Source organism: Gallus gallus, chromosome 2, assembly GCF_016699485.2.
Source record: "Gallus gallus isolate bGalGal1 chromosome 2, bGalGal1.mat.broiler.GRCg7b, whole genome shotgun sequence".
NCBI lineage: Eukaryota > Metazoa > Chordata > Aves > Galliformes > Phasianidae > Gallus > Gallus gallus.
In genome coordinates this window covers 58,901,681-58,923,958 of record NC_052533.1, presented here as the reverse complement: position 1 = coordinate 58,923,958, position 22,278 = coordinate 58,901,681, and the positions used below count along the sequence as shown (strand labels likewise).

Below are 22,278 nucleotides of genomic sequence, written 5' to 3'. Positions count from 1 at the left end.
TCTCATGCATAGAAACGTACACAGAGAGAATGTGCAGAAAAACTATAGCTCCAGTGGCATGCATTCAGGCATATGGTGTGATGAATTGCTCGGAGGCCTAGTGCTAAAGAATATTAATGACCTGAAGAGAGAGAATTATTTAACTGTCTCATGCTATTGATTATTGTCACATGCTTTTCCTTAGGTATTAAAAGAAGTAGACTAGAATTGTTGGGCAAGTAACTGTAATTACAAGTTGGGCTTCTTGTGAGCCTGTGCTTTTTACCTACTTAATGTTTATTATATTTAAGTCCTGCTCTTTCACAGTGTGATAGATGCCTGCTGTCTTAAAGCTTTCTGCCCTGCGGTGGCTCCATGAGTTACTCCTGTGGCTGTGGCTGAGCCCTGTCTGCCCTTACCTGGGACACCACTTCACACTGTGCTTCCTCACCCACTGACTCATATTCCTGAGACCTATAGGAACTTACCACCACAGAGATTTCCAGTTTTCTGTCAGTTTTGGTTGAAAATAGTCAGTGAGTTGGACTGTTGCTGGGATAGAATGATGTGCACAAGCATGATTGTGTAAAGCTTGTTCTCTTAGGTATCCTGATTAAAGGTTTATTTCTTAAATACAAGCTTAAGGGATTCAAGTTCACACTGGAGTCTAGAACAGAAGTATTTGGTTGCAGTAATGGGTTCTAGTAACTCAATTCTTACTAAATGTGAAACAGGGATTGTTTGGAAAATATATAAGCTCACTATTTCTGTGTTGTTCTGTACTGCTGTTGATCAATCTGATTGATTTTTTTTTTTTTTAACTAGTGCCTTGTAAGACTGCCATCAAAACCCTTGTTGGTGTGTAGTACCTCTAAATGTGATTAAATGAGGGGAAACATCATTGTAATCCCAGGATAATTTCTGTTTGGTTTTTTGTTGTTGTTTGGTTTTTGGTTATTTTTGACAGGAGGAAAGGAATATATTTCTATTGGAAGATTTTTTTTCTAAGAGGTTTCAGTTTATTTTTTGCTGCTGATCTGTAGTTAATACAGTATGGTTATTTAACTCAGTCAGTTCTTCTGATTTTTGTTTGCATTCATGTGCTCAGGTTCATTCTTAAAATGTTTATTTCCCATGTGTGGGCCTCAATCACTCAGTATATCAACTGAGGTAGTGCAGGTATGCCTAGAGTTCACTGGAGGTTTCAAGGAAGTGTTTTCATCTTGTGTAGTTTTTTTCTTTTTATACTTATACTATCTCTGATCTTTATATAGAATTTACTACATGCTTTTAATTTCCCTTTGAGGAAAAATGTTGAAATAGGTCACTGCTTTTTGTATTTTACTCGAGGGCAGTGATAGGAGGGAGGAAATAACAGAAAATAATATTTCTGAAAATATGTTAAGCTCAAAGAACCTTTTTATTCCCATCTTTATGAATTTGTTTTGTAAGGACAAAAAAAAACAAACAACCATGCTATGCTGACTTAGGAGTCACTGTGAGCCTTTAATAATTTGCAAATTCAAGCACATGCTGCTGGTCTAGAGCTCCTGTTGTTAAATGGGCATTATTGGCAGCTAAAATATATTACTTAAGAAATGATGTTTTTTCCACCTCTAAAATTAGGGAACAAGAGGCCCTCTGTTAGGTTTCTTATTGTTTCTAACTTTGTTAGAGCTTGTTTTTCTATGCAATTACAAGTGGTATATATAAATAGAGCATGTTTCCTCTGTGGTTGAGCAGTCTGTGATAGTAGACGTTGTTGTTAGCTGTGCTTTGGGTTAGATATTTAATGACTTCATAGTGCATTCTATGAATTGTCTTTCTTTATTCAACTTAGTGTATGAATTTTGACATTTTTGTTAAAAATGTTCTGTAAAATTTGCCACCTATCATTATGAGAAAATATAAACATATGCAAAGCAATACTTCTTTACTATTGTATCGTATTTCTTTCAGAAAAAAGTGGAAAACATTCTTGAATAGCATTTGTAATTGATTTGTGACTTCTCTATAAAGTTAAGGTTAGAATTTATTTTCAGAGTTCATAGTGTCCTGAAAGAAAATGATTGAAGTTCCTCCAAAGATGATTTACGTGTGGAATTCTGAAGCCCCGCAGTTGCGGAGTTCTATGACTTGACTGCAGTGTTGCTGTTAAGTGGATCAGCCATTGAAATGCTGTGCAAATATTTTTCTGTGTTTTGAAATACTGAACACTTTATATTTTAATGTAGCTTCTTAGGCATAGTAGTGGCAACCAAAGAGAAATCTCACTCGGTACTTTTGGCTCCTCACCTTGAATCTTGGAACTGATGAAAACTGTTGAAAACCCTGAAACAAGCAACTGTCTGTCCAATATCAGCTTTGATTGCAGCTTCTATAATGATATTCAATAAAATATTTACTGTTAATAAGAATTGCTAGTAAAAGAATATGCAAGATTTTTGTGCTCATTCAGGGCAGACGTACAAGGTTGGTATGTTACTCAAAGGATCCTTCTTTTTATTCTTGACGCGTGAGCATTTTCTGTAAGACTGACTAAACTGCTGCTGCCTGAAGGATTTTTCTGCAAACTGATTTTTCTGTGTCCCTTCAAACATCTCATAAGCAATAGTGATTGGCTAGAGTACTGTACCAGACAAATTGCATGATTCGCCCTAGCTGCTGTGTTATTCTCTGTGTTCCTGTCACAGTTTTGGTGTGTCTCTTTAGCACATGTGTGCACCGCTGCCAGAATTTGGAACCCAGCCTTCCTTTCACTTTTCTCTGCTTTCCAAAGTGAAATAAATATTCTCTCTGGGCACCAAAAAGCTGGTACTTTGGCATGCCCATTGCAGAATAGGTGAGTGTCCTAGAACTGAACTCTCTGTGAAATGATGAAATGTATTTCTGGCTGGAAAGCCATCTCAAGTAAAACAGGACAAGTAACGCCAACACCACTACTCCAACATTAAAACTGCTATGCCAAGAAGCACTGTTTGAGAACACAGATACCCCTTTTGAAGGGAAGTGGGATCTCTCAGTATTAGGGATGTCTCCTTTAAAACAAATAATAATAATTAAAAACAAAAGGCAAAATCTAAGGCTTTCACGTTATCCCTAATTATGGCTTTCTAGCAGTTAATGCAGATGAGCAGCTTAGTTAATGCAGTTAATTAGTTAATGCAGATGAGCAGTTAGAAGATCTGTACAGATCAATACCTTCATAATTGTTTCCCTAAGACTACATTGATGAGTTATACTTTTCAGAGATAAATACAGCATGTTATAAGGAAGTCATTACAGATTTTTTTTCAATGAAGATATAAGCAAGATTGTATAAGACTTGTAGTTATTTACTAAGTGTTTAAAGAGGAATTATTTAACAAACAAGGGATATTACTAGCTTATTTTGACAAATTTTTAAAGTGTTTTTTTTTTTTTTTCCAGAGTCATCTGCTCAGTGTTTCCTTACAGGAGAAATAATAAACTTTTTCTTCCTGAGCAACTAGACTATTGTTTGAATTCTAGTTTTGAAAGTATCAAGTAATTGCTCTTTTAATATTCTTTTGATAGAGGTTTGTCAACAGAAGCTCATCTCTCTTAGTCTTGACTTAATTCATGACTTAATTCATGTTTCTGTATTGACATATAATCAGTTCATCAGGAAGTGAATTATTATTTAGAATAAGACCTTAATAGGCATTAATCTGTGTGAGGAAAAAACATTAATATCCTTTAAAACCCTTGAATGATTTCACTTTCCTCCCTGTGGACATCTCCAACAAATTTTTAATTGCATTTTGATTATGATGTATTTTGTTGGTGTATCACTGAGTATTTTATATAAATTTAGATTAAGGTGGATGGACCTGTTGTGTCCTCAATGAAAATTCAATAGATATACTTAAATTTAGAAGTAGGGAAGCTCCATTACTGATACTATACAAGTGTTCTATGTAGGTCAGTCCAAAAGTAATACCTCCTATATATTTCCATGGAAACTACAGCAGATACGAAGAGCACAGTAACACTATTTGATACAGCAAATTCTGAGCTACAGAACACTATTTTTCAACTCAGCCACTAGCATTAGCTATACATTTTTACAAGTCATGAACAACAGCCCGCGTGCTGCACTCATCAATCTACACCAGTGGAAGTGACCCACTGTCGCTGTTGCCACTGCTGAAATACACCACCCGCCACCTCTCTGTGCTCACATCCACTGTTTGGTCTCTATAAATGTTCACCGAGCATCAATAAATGTCAATTTTTTTCTGAATGGAGGAATTCTGTGACACACTATTGCTTCATCAGCACTTCCATGGTACCATTTTGTCAGACTGCCTCTGTACTGCAATCTGTCACACAGCAACAGATTGTGGTAACATATTGACGGGAAGTTTCAACCTCTGCTACCATACCACCATCTTCTTCCATTGACGTTGTGGACCAACATAATAATATAGGATGTATTACTTTCAAAATAGCCTTCTTTCTTTCTTTCTTAAATTGACCCATTTAGAGTTCCTGAGGATATGACAGCCATTTGAAAATACACTTTAAGTAGCAGTGAATCTTAGAGGAGATCTGTGTCAGAAATCAGGGATATCATGGTATGATTTCTGTCTGTATAATAACTTTAAAGAATATTTTACCTTTTGGTTTCCTACTAAGCCACTTGAGCTTACTGTCATGTGCAGTAACAAGTTGTTTTTCTTGCAAATACAGGCTAGAATATTCTTAATGAGTTAAAAATGTTATCTGCACTGTTGTGAGGATTTAAGACAAGCATTATCATCCCCAGAAACTGTCCATTGCTCCTCCGTATCTTCAGTTTCTGGTATTGTCCTTAGAATTGAGTACTTCAATTTAAAATAAGATGACTCTGATCTACAGAAGGATTGTTTTACATGGAGAAGGCCCTTCTTAATAAATACTTCTGTATTCCATATCATCCTTGAGGTTTGTTATGTCTTTGCTGATAACTTAATGTGCTATACATTGTTCAACACTAATATTTGTCATTCATGATGGTGGTACTTAATTATTTTTTTGTTTGATCAGAACATGTAAGAGATTTTAAGATTTCTGCCTTCATCTTAGGGTACGTAACAGGTCAGATAATTCATTATTGTTAATCTTTTCAGTCAAAGTTAGGCATAAACTTTTATCAATCTTTTTTGCTTTAATCATATTTTCAAATTTCAGTGTTTGTCTTTAACTCAAATGATTTCAAACTAGTTTTCAAGTAATTTTAAGTATGTTGTGTGTAGATGACCAAAATGTGGCTTCTTTCTACCGTTGCTATTAATCTATCTAAAAAAAAGTCAGAAACTTTGAATGAAAGAACATTATAGACTCTGGCTCTCAAAAAGACAGGACGTTTGAGCTGGAGAATGATTTCTGGAGAACAAGTTCCCATGTCAAATGATTCTACCACATTCTGTAACTTGGGTTCAAGCTTCTATTGTAGAATCTGTAAGCTATTCTTTTTCTAAACTCATTCTGATTATTATTTAGCTTGGCTGCAAATATATTTAATTATTGAAACTTGATATGGCATGTTACTTCCAGAGAATTAATCATTTTCCATAAAAACATTGTTTAAATTAGCACTACAGAGATGGCTATTCAGTAAAAGCCTCCATTAATTAGCACTGCATCCTGTAATGTCACAGAATATGCCTACAGCTCACGACCACGTGTATGAATTTGTGCAGCATGTGGCCATTTGCATCTAATACTTCATCTGCAGCAGACTGATAGCCTATGTTTTCATTTTTAAATGGAGAACTTATGTTATAATGAGTGACACATTACCCTTTTTTTTTTCAAGTGAATTTCTAAGTCATAAGCATTTCTTATGTGTCATTTTCGGTACAAAGTTTGAAGTAGATTTCTCATTTGTGTTTCAGAAATAGGTATATAAATGGTATATTTTAATTCTTTACGTTTTTTTTATTATTATTTTGGGGAAATATTGCCTTTTTGGTAGCTGAAGAGTAATTTTTTATATACTTTTTTTTTGTCTGAAGAGTGTTAGACAGATGGAAGGTTGGGTGCCCTCTCTCTTTGCTTATAGTACAAGGCCAACAGGAGCATATCAGTAGGTCACAAAGTGTGAAGCATAGAACTGATAACAGTAACTCCACGTTTCATGGACCTACCTATCTGTTTATTTTGTATGAGACCACAGAACAATTCTAAATCAGTTTCTGTTCGAGTTTTCTGATATAGCATTCCTTTGTGTTTAAGTCCCTTCATGGAAATTTTGTTGTATATGGTCACCCAGTTGAAAGAATAGAACAATTCAGTTGGAATCAGCTTGCAAAGACTGAGTCCAACTCAACTGCCTGACCAATTCAAGAGTAACGAAAAATTAAGCATGTTATTGAGGACAGTGTCTAAATTCGTTTTGACAAGCACGGAACATCAACCACCTTTCTAGGAAGCCTGTCCCAGTGGCTGACCACTGTCATGGTACAAAAATGTTTCCCAGTGCCTACTCTGACCCTCCCATGGCAGGTGTGTGCTGTTTATGTTCTGCCATTGGTGACCAGGAGCAGAGCCCAGCACCTTCCTCTGCTCTCCCTCCTCAGAGAGCTGCAGAGAGCAATGAGGTCACCTCTGCCCAGCCTGGAGAACAGGAGGCCCAGCATCCTCAGCCTCTCCTCACAGGATGTGCCTGCCAGCTCTTACTGCCTTTAGTGCCACCTCTGAAAGTCTTCAAGGACCTTAACAATCTTTTTATTCTGTGGAGCTGAGAACTGCACCCAGTACTCAATGTGAGGCTGCATCATTGGTAAATACAGTGGGATAACTGCCTCTTTTGACCACCTGATTGAGCTATGTTTAATGCACCCCAGGATGCAATTTGCCCTTCTTGGCTGCCAGACTAAACTGCTGGTTCATGCTGAGCCTGCTGTGGAGCAACACCTTTAGATCTCTATTGCTTTAATTTCTTGATGCATGTACTGTTACTTACCATTGGAATGACTTCTTTAGCGGTGTTCTAGATTCAACAACAAATTGATTTAGCTAATTCTGTCCCTGATCATTAGTACATGTAAGACTTAGGCAGTAGTTGTGATTCTTCCCCTCTACTCTGCTCTCAGGAGACTCCACCTGGAGTACTGTGTCCAGTTCTGGAGCCCCCAGCACAAAGACATTGAGTTTTTGGAGCGGGTCCAGGGGAGGGTTATGAGCAGAGGGCTGGAGCACCTGCCCTTTGAGGACAGGCTGAGAGAGCTGGGGCTCATCAGCCTGGAGAAGAGCAGGCTCTGAGGGGACCTTATAGTGGTCTTCTGGTACCTGAAGGAGGCTTCCAGGGAAGCTGAGGAGGGACTTGTAGAAGTCCTTAGAAGGTCATGTAGCAACAGGATGAGGGAATATGGTTTTATACTATAAGAGGGTAGATTTAGACTAGGTATTAGGAAGAAATTCTTTACTGTGAGTGTGGTGAGACCCTGCTGCCCAGTGAGGTTGTGAATGCCCCCTCCCTGAAAGCATTCAATGCCAGACTGGATGGGGCTTTGAGCAACCCACTCTAGAGGAAAATGGCCCTGCCTATAGCAGGGGGAGGGGGTAGACCTGGGTGATCTTAAAGGTCCCTTACAACATAAACTGTTCTATGATCTAAAATGACTTAGTTATTTTAGGATGTCTATATATGAGAATACAATCTTCAGTTCGATTTTTTTTTTTAACTGGAAGATTTAATGAAAGAATCACTTTTTTTTGTATGGACAAGGGCTTACTTGCAGAACATGCTGTTGTATATGAATGTGTATATGTACATGAATATACACATGTGTATATTCATTTATATATACATATGTGTATACGTATATGAAACTAACATGCTTGGAAATAGGAAAACCAAAGGTATCCAAAAGAGTACACACAGATTTTTGTTTTAAGGGACATATTCCTCTTCTCGCAGCATAAGAACTAGGACCAACTCCAGAAAAGTTATTATATTTCCCTTCAATTTTCTTGAATTGCTTTCCTCCTCTTAAAATCAACTTTAAAACCTAATTCATTATCATGATGTATGGTATCATTGATTTCTTCCTTGAAAGCAAGGTGCTTAATGCTGCATTGTGAACATGGAGCTAATATCTGTCTCTCTTGACGCCCTTTTGAGTCTCTCTTGTTCAAGCAGAGTAAAATTGGGCTCACAAGTTCAGCCATCATGCTGTTTGCAGCAGCAACTGACCTATTGTACTGTTAGCTTTCCTCCCCCTTTTCCTCCCCACTTTGCTAAGAAGCACTGCAGCTCGAAAGTGGGCAGATCTGCTGTTTTATGCTCAAGCAGTAAGCTATTAGGAACAGAGCGTCCTACAGGGATTGATGGACCTCTTTTATAAGCAAGGACAAGGGTTAGCTTTGTGGAAGAGAGAAGCCTATTATGCTTTCTTTGGTATTTAATGATCAGTTGACCCTATCTGCTGTATGCTTGTGTTTGGGAACACTCTATTACAAAATATTTTTTGTTTCTAATGCCATAGGAAGAATAAATTATTTTAACTAAACTTTATTTCTTTCAGGGATATGTTTATTTCTTGTTTAATTGAATTTGGGATGATTTGTCTTTTTATTTAAGAGCAATAATTTTAGATACTAATCTCATTTTATCAATATACTTTATTTTGCTTATCACTATACGCACAGAAATAAGCAAAACAAACAGTATTTGGTATAAGTTGTGAAAGTGCTAAGCCCTGCAGGAGACACAGGTAGTAAAGTTTCATTGTGAATACCTTGATGGTGAAGTATTTGCTGCAAAAGGAGAGGTTTTGGTTTTGATATTAGTCCTCAAATTCTTGCTTCCCTCTCCCAACTGTAACACTTGTTTGAAAATGCAACTGTGGGTGTTGCAAATGAAGCCTGTATTTAATGATTTTAGAAAAAAAGGTAAATCAACAGAGCTGACATTCCCAACAGTTTGTTTTTCAGATGCCTAACTTTTGAAAAGGAAAACCTTAAATACATCTCTGTGTAGCTTCCTCTTTTGTAACCACACAAGATAAAATGGAAAGCCGCCGTTAGGTGTACCATTATTAGATACTCCTATCAGACTCCACATCTATCTAAATATAAACTGGGTGGTGGACTATCCTTACGTTAATGTTAGGCAGCTGAATGTAAAGAATAAACAAGTAGCTGGGCCAGAAATCTTCATTCCACTCTGTGGTGGTTTTTTCAAAATCACCAAAATAACCTTAATAAATTTATGCAAAAAGTGGTGGTGAAGTGTGTGCATGTGTTTGCTTTGTGTGAGGGGGTAGCATTGGGTTTGTTTCTGTTCTTTTAATTTTGCATAAAACCAAAATGGTTTTGTTTGTTTATATTTTCACCTAATTAAGAAAAGTTCTTTTTGAACAGTCCTAATTTTTCTTTTTGTGTGTGGGGTTTTTTTATTTTTTTTATTTTTGTCCAGCTGTGATTTGGCTGTATGTGTTACGTGAAGCCACATGACAAGTCTAAATGCCCTTTGGGGCAAAAATGTTTGAAACCAAGATTTTTTTAGAAAAGGTTAACACATTTTCATTGAAATAACTTTGAGCTGCTTCTTGGTCTGTTTTGCATTAAACTCCTTTTAAGCTCCAATTTCGAATTCCTACATAAGTAAGTAGTGTGTTTTACTTTTTGTAAGATGACTTAAAAATCTGAAGTCAAGAGATGTTTCAGGCTTTTTAAAAAGTAGTCACCAGAAGAGTTAGGTGGGTCCAAGTTATGATTAATTCTATTGGTATAGAATATGCAACTGTAGTCCAAGATTTTACCGGGATTTTGTAGCATCAGGAGTTCTCATCATTTAAGTTCTGTCTATGTTAAATGAACTTTTAAATCAAGTTCCTGGTAAGGCTTTGTATTATTCAACAAAATCATGCCCTGAATATATTAATGTATAGCTAGCAGAGAAATTTACAGCATCCTAAATCAATGGCTTGTCCAAACCTTTAATTGAATAAAACATCTTGACAAGGAGGAAGTGTAACTTTATGTGTAGTAGAATGAACTATAGCCTTCCTTCTGTATATCCTTTTGTAATATTCTAGTGTGTTTCACTTCGTATTGGTTCTCAAACACATTTGTTTTCAAAAATATGCAGACCATAAAAGTTAGTGTTTTCATTTCCTAAGCACTCTAATATATGTGTCATCCTGTGGGCAGCAAGAACCACAACTGCTTTAAGGCTTGTACTGAACTAAACAGTTGTGAAACATAGCTGCACTTCTTGCTACTGCAGCCTGACATCCAGAAGTAATAGAAATAATCCTTCAATGGGAGATAACCGAGTGTGCCGGGAGCCCTGATTGGTGTCGTTACAATGCTTTTCTCCCTCATCCAAAGATCATAACAATTAGGAGATTCCTGATGACTGAAAAAAGGGGAACGTCATGCTGCTGCCCTTCAAGATGGGCAAGAAAAGAGGAACTGTAGGGCAACTGAACCTCAGTCTGTGGGAAGCTTGTGGGGCAAAGGCACTTCTAGGCATGTGAAGGGCAAGGAGGTGATTGGGATCACCTACAGTAGGTTTACTAGTGGCAGTGGTATATGACTGCCTTCTCAAGATGTCTGGCTGGGTGGAGGATGGGAAAAATGTAGAGGGTTTGTTTTGTTGTTTGTTTTTGTTTGTTTTGTTTTAATTTGAATTTAGCAAAGTCTTCACGGTAGTGTCCTATGGTATTATTACATGTTGATGAGGTGTGGACTGAACGTGTGGATGATAACGTGGCTGAGAGAGCTGGTTAAGCAGCCCAACTCACAGAGTGGAGATCCATGGTGTGAAGCCTAGCTGGCAATTCCTAATGGCATTCCTTGTTGATCAACCTGTGTTGATCCTGGGATCAGTACCTTGTATGTTTACCAACAATGTGCAGAATGAGGTATAAAGTGCATTTTTAGTGAGTTAAGAGATAATACCAAATTGAGAAGGTAGTTAGCAAATTAGGGGACAGAGCTGATAGGCCTAAATAATATGGGTAAATAGATTGGCAGTAACTAAATGGAATCAAATGAAGGGAAATAAAATCTGCTGGCCTTCAGTGATGGAGTAGCACTAGTGGACGAAGGACTGGCAACTACCTGAACATATGCAAGGTTATTGAGATGGTCCCACTCCACATTCTTATCTCTAAATTGGAGCAATATGGGTTTGAAGGCTGTACTTCTCAGTGGATAAGGAGTTGGTTAGATGGTCACAGCCAGAGGGCTGTAGCGAATGGCTCTTTGTCCAGATGGAGGCTGGTTATGAGTGGTGTCCCCCAGGGATCTGTCTTGGGATGGGTGCTCTTCAAAATCTATATCAATGACATAGACAGTGGAATTGAGTGCACCCTCAACAAATTTGCTGTTGACACCAAGCTGAGTGATGCAGCTGACACAATAGAAGGAGGGAGTGACATCCAAAGGGGTGTGAACAAATGAGAAGTGGGCCCGTGTGAGCCTAATGAAGTTTTACAAGGATAAGTGCAAAGTATTGCACTGAGGTCGAGGCAGTCCCAGGTACATATGGAAAATGGGAGAAGAGCTCATTGAGAACAGCCCTGTGGAGATGGATGAAAAGCTTGACGTAAGTCAGCAGTGTGGGCTTTCAGCCTGAATGGCCAACAGTATCCTGGGCTCCATCAGAAGAAGTGTGGCCAGTAGGAAGAGGGAGTTGTCCCCCTCTATTCTGCCTTTGTGAGGTCTCGTCTGGACTACTGTGTCCAATCCTGGGGCCCCTGGAAGAAAGATGTGGATCTGCTGGAGAGAGTCACGAAAGTTATCAGAGGGCTGGGGCAGCTCTCCTGTGAAGAAAGACTGAGGGAGCTGGTCTCCAGGGAGACCTCACTGCAGCCTTCTAGTACTTAGAATGAGCATATAATCAGGAGGGAGGCCAACTTTTTACATGTGCAGATAGTGATTGGACAAGGGGGAATGGTCTTAAACTAAAAGAGGGAAGATTCAGATTACATTTTGGTGGAAGATTATTTACTGAGAGGGTGGTGAGGTTGTAAAATGGAAGTTTTGGATGCTCCACCCCTGGAGGCATTCGAGACCAGGTTGGATGGGGCCTACCCTATGGTTGGCAACCCTTCCCATGGCGGGGGATTGGAACTCAGGTTGGATGGCGCCTACCCCATGGTTGGCAACCCTTCCCATGGCAGGGGGATTGGAACTGAATGATCTTTAAAGTCTGTTCTAACCCATGCCATTCTGGGACTTTATGATATTGCTAAACATACGTGGAATAGCAAGAAGGTCAGAACTGGCTATCTCCCACCATAGCAGCCTGCAGAAAAATTAAACAGTAGGCCAACAAATAAAATAATTTCAATAGGATTAGCATCTGATATTTTAAATTCTTTTGACAGCTTTGTAGATTGAAGTAAATTTTTCAGATGGAGTAGATTTCTCTTCAAATTAATAGCTGTGCTACTGCTGAAAAGTGTTTTCAATAGTGGCGTGGAAATAAAGTGAAATTTAAAGGTCTAGATTTTTTAAATTAAAGAAAGAAGTCATTTCAAGTGGTCTCTAAAACAGAAACATATATAAAGTTACAATTGTAGGATTTCTTCTTCCCTTTGTACGGATTGTTTAGACTGCTCTAGAAAAATTAAGTTACAACGTGTTTCAGATAATCTGCAGTGATTATTATTTATAATGAGATGTTGGAGGAGTTGGTTCAGAACTTCCTTTATTTACTTGGAAACATTTTGTTTTCCAACATTTTTCATTCTCAGTCACCTCCAATTACAGCAGAGCACAGATTGGGATCCAGTTGTTGAGGTTACTCTTGTGCTGGGTGGTGATGGCAGAATGAGGAATAAACTGTGTGCTGTGACCAAAGACAGACATGTAATTACTTGAATATAATGATAGTTGACCTTAATAATGTAACAAACTCTCTGAGTTTGCACATCCAATCTCTGCAGGCTGGATCAATTTTCTTGTTTACAAAATCAGCTTGCTTTTATTAGCACCAAAATTATCAAATAACAGAATGGTGTATGAGCTGGTTAGGCTTACTGCAGAGGAAGGGAAAAAAAAAATGCTGTACACAATTAGACATTGGATTTGAATAGCTTTCTACATACAGCTGTAGTGCAGAGGGCTGAATGGGAAAAGGAAGGGATTTTTCCCATTATTAAGGAGGCTGGGGGATCTTTTGTTTTATTACTCAGTTTAAGTAGAGACTCCTGAACTCAGGATGCAAAGGGCTAGAATAAACAGCTCGGCAACAGCTGCCACCAAGCCTGTATTGCTGTAGTTGTTCATGAAGTTCACTTACTCTTTTAATAAATACAGCATCTTTAAATACAGGAAGGTTCATTTTTGTCAGCCTGAAATTGTGAAGGGAGCTCTCTAGAATATGGGTGCTCTCCTCCTCTTACTGAGACCTCATCTTTGGCTCTCTCAGTATGAATTATTCCCATTGCTTATTATCCAGCACCCTGATAGGAGAGCAGATGAGACAGTTATTCTTGTTGCTGGTTTGCTATTACAGCTGCTTCCTCTTCACGTGATTTAGTTTGAAGTTTCAGCCCACCAGGGTGCTAATGGTCCCCACCTATGCAGCTTTAAAACCTCACTGTTGTTTTCCACCTGAATGTTATTTCCATTCCTAACTAGATGAAAGCTTAAAAGTGAGATTTACTCTATTTCAGTAGAAAAACAGCAAGTGAATTACTGTTTTGTAGTGTTATGATAGCTATTGGAAGCTGATATAAAAAACACAACAGGATGTTAGCCATCATTTATATCATTTGTGTTGCACTTATTTCTAAAAGGTGAGTGATCCATAATTCACTTGTGTTTTTTTTCTATAACTCAGGAAAATGTAGGGCAAGCAAATCTCAGAATATGTTTGATAACATTGTAACGTCTGTTGTGAATGCAGTTCTAAAATGATCAGCAATTACAGTGGAACCCAACGTGTGATTGTATGTGTAGGCAAGTTCAGTGTACCTGATCAGGCACTGGACAGCCCTACTCAAATGTGACTACGAAGCGGTGATGGAAAGTTGGATAACCAGAGAGCACTACTTCAAGATTGCTTGCCGCTAGGCTCCTACATCAACAGAGCTATGCATCTATTTTATTCTTAAAGCTTAAAAACTTAATAAGTGATGAGTTTCTTAGTTTACCTTTAATTTGTAAATGTTTTCAGTTGTAATTAATGTATCACTGTGAGAACTTTTCTATCCAAACAGAACTATCTTTGCTTGACATAGCTGCTGTCTACCTTTATCGTCCATCTGCTGTCCATAGTGAAAGTTTCCATTTTTGGAACATTTGTGGTTTTCTTAGTTTATTTCTTTGCATTTGATTTGATTCTGTGTAGTTCTTTGCATTTTCCTCATCTGAAAAATATTATTTTACTTTAAGCATTCATATTTTGTGATACTTTCTCTAACTGTCCAGAGAGTGCTTTGATGTTTCATGATTGATTTGAAGAATGGTTATGGTGTTCCAGATGGTTTTGTTTACTGGGTCATCGTTTTTATTAGAAATCTAGCCCCTCAATGAGTTAATGCTAACTTTTCTTACTGGGAATCACAGGAGTCTTCCTCTCAGCCACCCTATTTTCAATAGCTTATTTCTTGCTTTGTGGCAGTGAGGGGGAAGGGGTGGACTGCATTATTAAAAAGATGGGAGCTTGGCAGACTGATGGAAGTGGCTGCATGAAACCTTGTTGTTTTCAGCCTTTATTAAAGGATGGTGCAACATTTCCCCTCTTTGAGAAAGAGGATATTATTGCCACATTTCAGTTATTGAGGTCAATACTCTTTGCAATACAAATCAAATATACTACTTCCCAAGGCCCTGACTGGTGGAAAATAGAGTGTTGAAAAGCTGTTTATACTTTCACTTAGTCAAGTAGTGATGACTAACTTTTTAAATACGACCTTAATATATTGTATTTTCTCATTTAAAGAATTTTAGCAGTTATTCTAAGGGAACTGTTAGTCGTTATTCTTTAGAGCTGTTTTTGTTTATTGGAAGCTTACCAGTTAATAAGTTGACTGCTAGTAACAACCATTAGTGCAACTCTTTGCTTGGGTAATGTTGCTTGCAGTGTTTAATGAATTAGGTTCAAAAAATAGAGCAGAGTACTAGACGTGACTGACTTGCTGTAGAGGCAACACAGAATTAGTCATTGGCTGTGAATGTTAATCACTCCACAGCAATGATAATTTACAGCATTGTTGTAGCACTCTTGTGCTCATAAAATGAACTTAATAACCCACTGCTACCCATGGGATAAGCCTTCCTTCCTACCCTCCCCCTTACAATTGAAAACCTAGTCTGGCTGCATAATGGCCTTGTGAAATCCTGCATTAAAAAGAGTGAGCAGCTGTATGATAAAATAAACAGCTCTAAAACAGATCTGTTAATTATCTCCACCTTTTATTCACAGAGGGTGTTTGTGAGATATGGCTGACCAGTGAAGACACAGGGGCTTATGGCAGAGACATTGGCACAGACCTCCCTACACTTCTGTGGAAGCTGGTTGAAGCTATTCCTGAGGGAGCTATGCTGAGGCTTGGCATGACAAATCCTCCCTATATTTTAGAGCATCTGGAGGTAAGGAAGGAAAGAAAATTATTTATACATTAGACATTTATTGATTGAGTCAGTGTGGAACCCTGTATATAGTGCATTTTATTTTAAGTGGTAGCTTAAAAAAATAACAGACTGCAAGTAAATTTATAGAATTGCATTAATAGGGTTAAGCCATTTGCCTGACACAGCAAGTTATCTAGATAATAAGATATTCAAATCATTTTGGAATGATAATATTGCTGAGGTCCCTGACCTATGGAGCTTCATTATAGTGATGCTCAGCTTCTGTACATGCCTACTGTTTTCAAGAACTAAAGCAAATGTCATTAGCAGGCGATGGACTCTTGGATTAAAGTTGTCTTCCTGCTAAATCTCAGATGAATGTTTCCAGAAACACTGAAAGCAGACCTTGCACAACAATATATTCGTATTCCTATGTCAGATGCGATTCTGAGTGTATGGAGAGATTCCATGATTAAAAAAATGGAAATTTTAAGTATGTATCTGCGTAAGAAAAATGTGTAATAAAGTAGTTCCATCAGATCAGAAACAACAATGTGAACAACAATGTGAATTTGAAAGAGTATTGTATATGTGAAGCATAAGGTGAGTTTGATCTTAAATGTGGTTTGGTTTGTTTAGATTCTGTCACAAAATAAAGGTTGTCATTTAGAGTAAATTTTGTAGCCTTATGTGTCTGTCAGTTGTATCCGGATAAAATAACTGTTGTCTGTGCTGTTTTTCTTAAGATGTTACAGAATTAAAAGGTTGCATTTAGATCTTCTTGAAAGTACTGTCTTTGTCATCTTTCAACAGAATGCTGTAGCTACTTTCTCTTCTGCTATAATAGTAATACTGCACTTTTCCCTTTTGAAGCAAGAAATCTTATCTTGGTGCAAGAATATCTTGAAGCAAGAAATCTTCTTGGTAGGAATAAATGTTTTTCACTTCACAAGCTAAAGAATTTAGTCTTCAGAAAACTCCCAAGAAACTTCTCATCTCTTCTTTTATTCTTTAGCTTAACATGCACTTCAGTTAGATAGAGCCTTAAAAACAGTCTGATTTAAAATCTTTAGAAAGTTGTTTGGTTGTACAACTTTGCTTTCTTTGAAAAGCATCTTATGCAAAAACAAACAAGGCTTCTATTAATTTTCACTGTCTTTGTTTTCATTTTAACTCGTGTTATAACAAGTGTTTTCGTATAGACTGCTGCTTTTGTCCCTGCTGCACAACTTGTGAGTACTCCCAGAGGGATTTTCTTTTCTTGTTTCCAGCAACTGATTAAAACAACTGCCCTCCCCAGCTAAGGGGCACTACATTCATCTTCATTTTGATAAAAGCTGAGCAAGGCAGAAGGTGTGTTACGTAGGTCACTGTGAAAGTAATATCTCCTATTTATTTTGATGGAAACCATAACAGATACAGTAACACTGTTTGATAGAGAAAATTCTCAGCTATAAAACACTAATCACTACCATTGGCTATGCATTTTTGCCTGCCTTGAGCAAAAGCCTGCATGCTGCACTCTTAACAGTCTGCACTAGCAAAGGTGACCCGTTGTTACTGTCACCACTGCTGAAACGCATCACCACTGCCTCACTGTGCTCACATCCACTGTTTGGTCTCTATCGACATTCAGCAAGTTTTGATGAATGTCAATGAGTATAATGTGTTCCGCATGGATTAATTCAACTAAACCCCTTTGTTTCATACACACTTCCATGTCAGACGCCGTTTTGTCTGACTGCCCCTCTGCTGCCATCTGTCACAGGGCAACAAAATGTGATGGAATATTGTCTGGAAGATTCAACCTCTGCTGCCATATCGCTGTCTGCCTCTGATACTGTGGGCCAACATAATAAATTAGGAGGCATTACTTTCAGAGAAGCCCTGATACATTCCTTCAGTCAGTAGTTGTCTTACCGTAAGCATTTCACTAATCTGTGAATTATTTGATTTATGGTCTGTAATCTTTGGTTTTCTTATTTTTCTATGAAGTGCAGTAGTTCAGACTCTCCTTGATCTTATATTTAGGAAAGGGTTCTAATCTCTTTTAAAAATAGATCTAAGGGGGTTCAGAAAGACCTACTGAAAATGTACATTTTTGATGTTGCTTTGCAGAACATGCATTTTGTGTACACAGTACTAACTGCTTGTACAATAGCAACATCTGCTGTTGTTTGTCCTTTTAAGTTGCATACAATTTCCAGTCTATATGTTGTTTTTGAAGAATGTTTTAATCATATTTATGTTTTTAGTGTATGTCCAAGAATTCTGGAGCTTGTAATTTGTAAAAGTTGTTCTACCTTCTGTTTTTCTGTTCGCCTTCCTTTTCTGAGCTTGTATCTATGAAAGATCACTCTGGAATGTTGGGAAGTCTCCTGTATACATTTTTACCAGACAAAATAAACCTTTTATAGGGAATGTGCTTTTAAGTTTCCAGTTGAGGAAAGAGTAATACTATGATTTATTTAAAAAACAAAAGAATTAAATGAGAAGTTCATACGCCTTCATGTCAGTTGATTAGGATAAAACCCAGATGTAGCTCTGTTATCTCCTAAGAAAGCTATCAAGCTATTTTATGGGTTGTAAACATCTTCCATTAACTGTTTTAAATAGGTGCTGCATTTGATTTAATTTATTTTGTTAGATAGTATGTTGCTAATGAGGGTAGTGTTTGGCTTTCTGATAAAAATAAAAAAAGATGTGGGAAAATGTACTTATTGTGTGTATCCAATAAAGGGAAAAAGTTCTTCCAGTCCCCTGCATCTTTAGAAATACGAAATTTGCAGCATTTGCACACAACTGTACATACGCAACTGCTATTCAAGAGTTTATTTCACTTTATTAAAGAACTTGTCTGATAAGTGGCATAGAACAGCAGCAGTCATGTAAAAGCATAAATTAATTTTAAGATCTAGACTGAGCTTCCCTAGAGGTGCAGCCTAACGTCAACAATTTTGCTTCATTGCAATTTGTGCCAAATTTATGGAATCTTACCTGCCAATGAGATTTTTTTCTAACTTTGTCTCTATTATTCCTGTAACCTCCAAAACTAACAGTTTTTATGACGTTTGTTTTGTCCAATAACACTCTGTGTCTTAAGTGTTTTTAAACTAGCAGTTTTCTGAGACTTTTTATGCATTTCTAAATGTTAATTTGTAGCGTTGCATGAATTCCTTTGTCATTAGAACCAATTTTAAGACATTTCACATATAGCTATTTCCTTTCTATTTTCCTTCAAATAGCCATAGATTTTAATCTCAGATAATTGAAAACATCAGGTCACTTAATTGTGTGCTTGGAATTCATAGGTTTCTTCTACTCTTTGCTAGAGTTTCTGTGCCTTTCACTTCTCTGGATGGGAGGAGACGGTAAATAAAAAGAACAGAGATGTGTAGATGAATACAGAGTTGTAGATGGTGTAGCTGCAATAGAAACAAAAATTTGTCATATAACAATCACAATAATAATGTGTTCAGTAAATAAGGAAGAAGTTCTTCCTGTGAACAAAAGGACTGGTAATGTAATAATAGACTAAAAATTAAAACTGTATCACTTCATATGCAGCTGAAGCATAAGTTGCACTTACTTCTATTTTTAAGGTACAAAAAGTATGGGGAGATATTTTGAGTGGGGTGTTTTGGCTGACCTTGCCTCACATCTCAGTCCTTTGAAAAATGCCCTGCTTATATTGTTTTTTTTGTGAACCTAGATTTGGGGATCCTCAGCTACACATAAAGAAGTGTCTTGGTGGCTATCAAGAAAGTGGTTTGTATCCTCTGACTAAAATCATAGGATTTTTTTCATACTATATTTAATTTTCTGTAGGTATTTGGAATAGCATGCTCTTTCACCAAAAGATTCTTAGTTTTCTTTTTGATAAGTTGCTTAGTAAGCTATTTAGAGATGGAAATTTATTTGCAGGTGTTAAAAAGTGATTATGAGGTCTTCATTTCTCACCACCGTGCCAAAAAAGAAAATTATTTCATAAGCGTATTCTTAGATATTGTCTGCTTGAAAACCATACAGTTAATGGGGTTTTGATTAGAGATCTGCTGAAGCTGATGACAGTGCTTCCATAGCACTGTATGCCCAGGTTTGTGGCTAGGCCTTAGCCCTTTCAGTCTTGACTTAGTGTAGTGCTCATTCACGGGCTCCCTGGAAATAAAAGCAGAAGAACAGAAATGCGGTGCACTTAACCCAGGAGTGTTTCTTCTGCCTCTGGATCTGATAGACAGTCTGCAAAGAGCTGCTTACCAACAGCTCTGCTGATTCTCTGGCTGATGCTGGAGGCTGGCATGCAGGAAGGAAGAGGACAGCTTTGCCTAGGCCAGGAGCAGTAGGATTAGAGGAGAGGAGGAGGTAAAGGTAAGTGGTGTGAACTTGTTGCTGTCTTTACTCAGAGGGCTTGGTAAATTTGGGGGCTTGGGTCTGTGGTCATTCAAACTCAAGATTGTTAAAGATGGGGAGACGATTTCAGTTTTCATGTGAGGTGACTGTCCCTCTGTACTCATCCCTGGTGAGGCTGCACCTCAAGTACTGTGTTCAGTTTTGGGCCTTTTACTGCAAGAAAGACATGGAGGCACTGGAGTGTGTCCAGAGAAGGGCAACAAAGCTGTGAGGGGTCTGGAGCACAGGCCTTATGAGGGGTGGCTGAGGGAGTGGGGATTGTTTAGTCTGCAGAAGACTCAGGGGGGACCTTATTGCTCTTTTCAGCTACCTGAAGGGAGGTTGTGACAAGGTGGGGGTTAACCTCTTCTCCTGCATAACTAGTGACAGGACTAGTAGGGATGGCCTCAAGTAGCACCAGAGAAGGTTCAGGTTGGATATTAGGAAAAATTTCCTTTCTGAAAAAGTGATCAGGCACTGGAATGGGCTTCCTGAGGAGGTGGTTAAGTCACTGTCCATTGAACTTGAGGTGTTCAAGAAACATTTAGATGATGTATGAAGGGTTGTGGTTTAGTGGGACAATATTGATTGTAGGTGGATGGTTGAACAAGATGATGCTGGAGGTCTTTTCCAACCTTGGTGATTCTATGATTTAAAATACTGAGCCTTCTGTAAAATACCAGTGCCTTCAGATATTACTGTCAGGGAAGTGCACCTCTGTTACTGAAGATGTTTGTCATTTCATGGAATGACAAGATGTTTGCCATTATCTCATGAAAATCATTATTGTTCTTGTGAAGGTATGTTTTGATGCCAGTTAGTACTTTTAGGTTTCAGTTCAGAAGTATGGTGGTAATGGCTCCTTCTATACTTAAACATATGTGTAGCATTGACAGCTTTGGGATAAGCATCAATCATGTATTTTCCAGTTGGGATTTGTTGTTTGCAAAGGAAAAACTTTTTGGAACTTTGCAGTTTTTTATGGTTGTGCAAAATATTAAGAACTTTTTGATAGAATGCATAGTGAGTAGAATCATCAAAAAAAGAGCCTTTATTATTTGAGTTGAACTTACTTGGGTAGTGTTTATGCAGAAGTTTTTTCTTTAATGTTTTGTTCAGCTGCATTTGATGTTTGTGTTTATATTAAGAAGTAGCAGAACAAGACATTTAAGATCGTGGTAAAGAAGTCATTTACTTTATATGCATTTTTAGTTCTTACTTCAAAATAAATCTATTCCCCTCAACTAAACTTCTGCCCCAATGTATATATGTTCCAGTTGATTTGAATCCCTTTTCTCCTGCTGAGGGATTGAAGCACATTTATTTTATTGCTCAGGTTTCCTCTGAAATGAGTTCAGTTTGTACACTCAAAAATCACTCTGTAGGCTAAACAAGCCCATAGTTGGGAAGGAGTTGTTGGGTATTTCACTTCAGCATTTCGTGGCTGCTTTGAACCACAATATTAATGCAAATACAACCAATGATACTATGATTTCTGTACAACATCTCTTGGTAGCATGGAGGGTTATTTGCTATGTTTAAAACAAATGAAAGGAACTGCAACCCCAAGATTGTTTCTTTTGCCTGTGATTCTAAGGCAGTGAGAAGGAATTTGGTGGAGTTTGCAATTGAGCTACTGAGGACATGCTTGATTTTCTTCCTTTGACATGCCAAAGGAGACAGTGTTTTGTTTTCCAGAGTGCTTTCTCTATCTTAGCCATCTGATTGATGTAGGCGTCATGAAGCATACAACTTTCTTGTTTTAAGTTTGGTCTCAAGCCAAGATTTTGAGATTTGCCCCTTGTTCCAATGCCTGCCCTCACCTCATGTGCTGATGGCACTTGACATTGAGAAAAACTTGATATCTTACTCTGTGGCTGAAAATTTTAGTAAAACGGCATGACTTTTGGTTACGGAAATATGTCTTAGCTTGGAAGAGTTTTAAAATGGTAGTATTAGGAGCTACTTTATAATTCTTGCAAATCCTGTAATGAGTGCACAGGTGTGGATTTACCCTTTGTGTACTGTAAGCCATATGTATTTGCGCAGGGCTACTGCTAAAGTACACAGACTGCCAGATGGAGATGTTATCATCCTCTTGTATCAGTGCATACCAAAACTGGCATAAGGTTGTACAGCCCACTTCAAAAATAACCTCCAGGCATTTATTCCACAATCATGTTATGGAGTTTCTGACTAACACTCTGGTCAGACAGTGTTTTATGTCCACCTACAGTGACGGATGAAGCAAGCAGGTTGGGAAAAATCCCATAAAATAGTAGTATTAGGTAAAAGGTGAATGTGAGTTAGTCTGAAAAGTCAAAAAATAGTCCAAATGTATGGCTGGTTGAAATAAATTAATGT

At 37.8% G+C, this 22,278-nt stretch overlaps 1 protein-coding gene across 2 annotated transcripts in view; it reads left to right on the top strand.

Annotated features, from left to right (window-relative positions):
- The window catches only part of CDKAL1 (CDK5 regulatory subunit associated protein 1 like 1), a 376,852-nt gene that overhangs the window by 217,214 nt on the left and 137,360 nt on the right, over positions 1 to 22,278 (top strand). For both annotated transcript variants that reach the window (XM_418914.8, XM_004939622.5), the window contains one exon: positions 15,377 to 15,543. In XM_418914.8, the coding sequence (XP_418914.3) occupies positions 15,377 to 15,543 (167 nt within the window). The remainder of the gene's footprint in view (positions 1 to 15,376; positions 15,544 to 22,278) is intronic.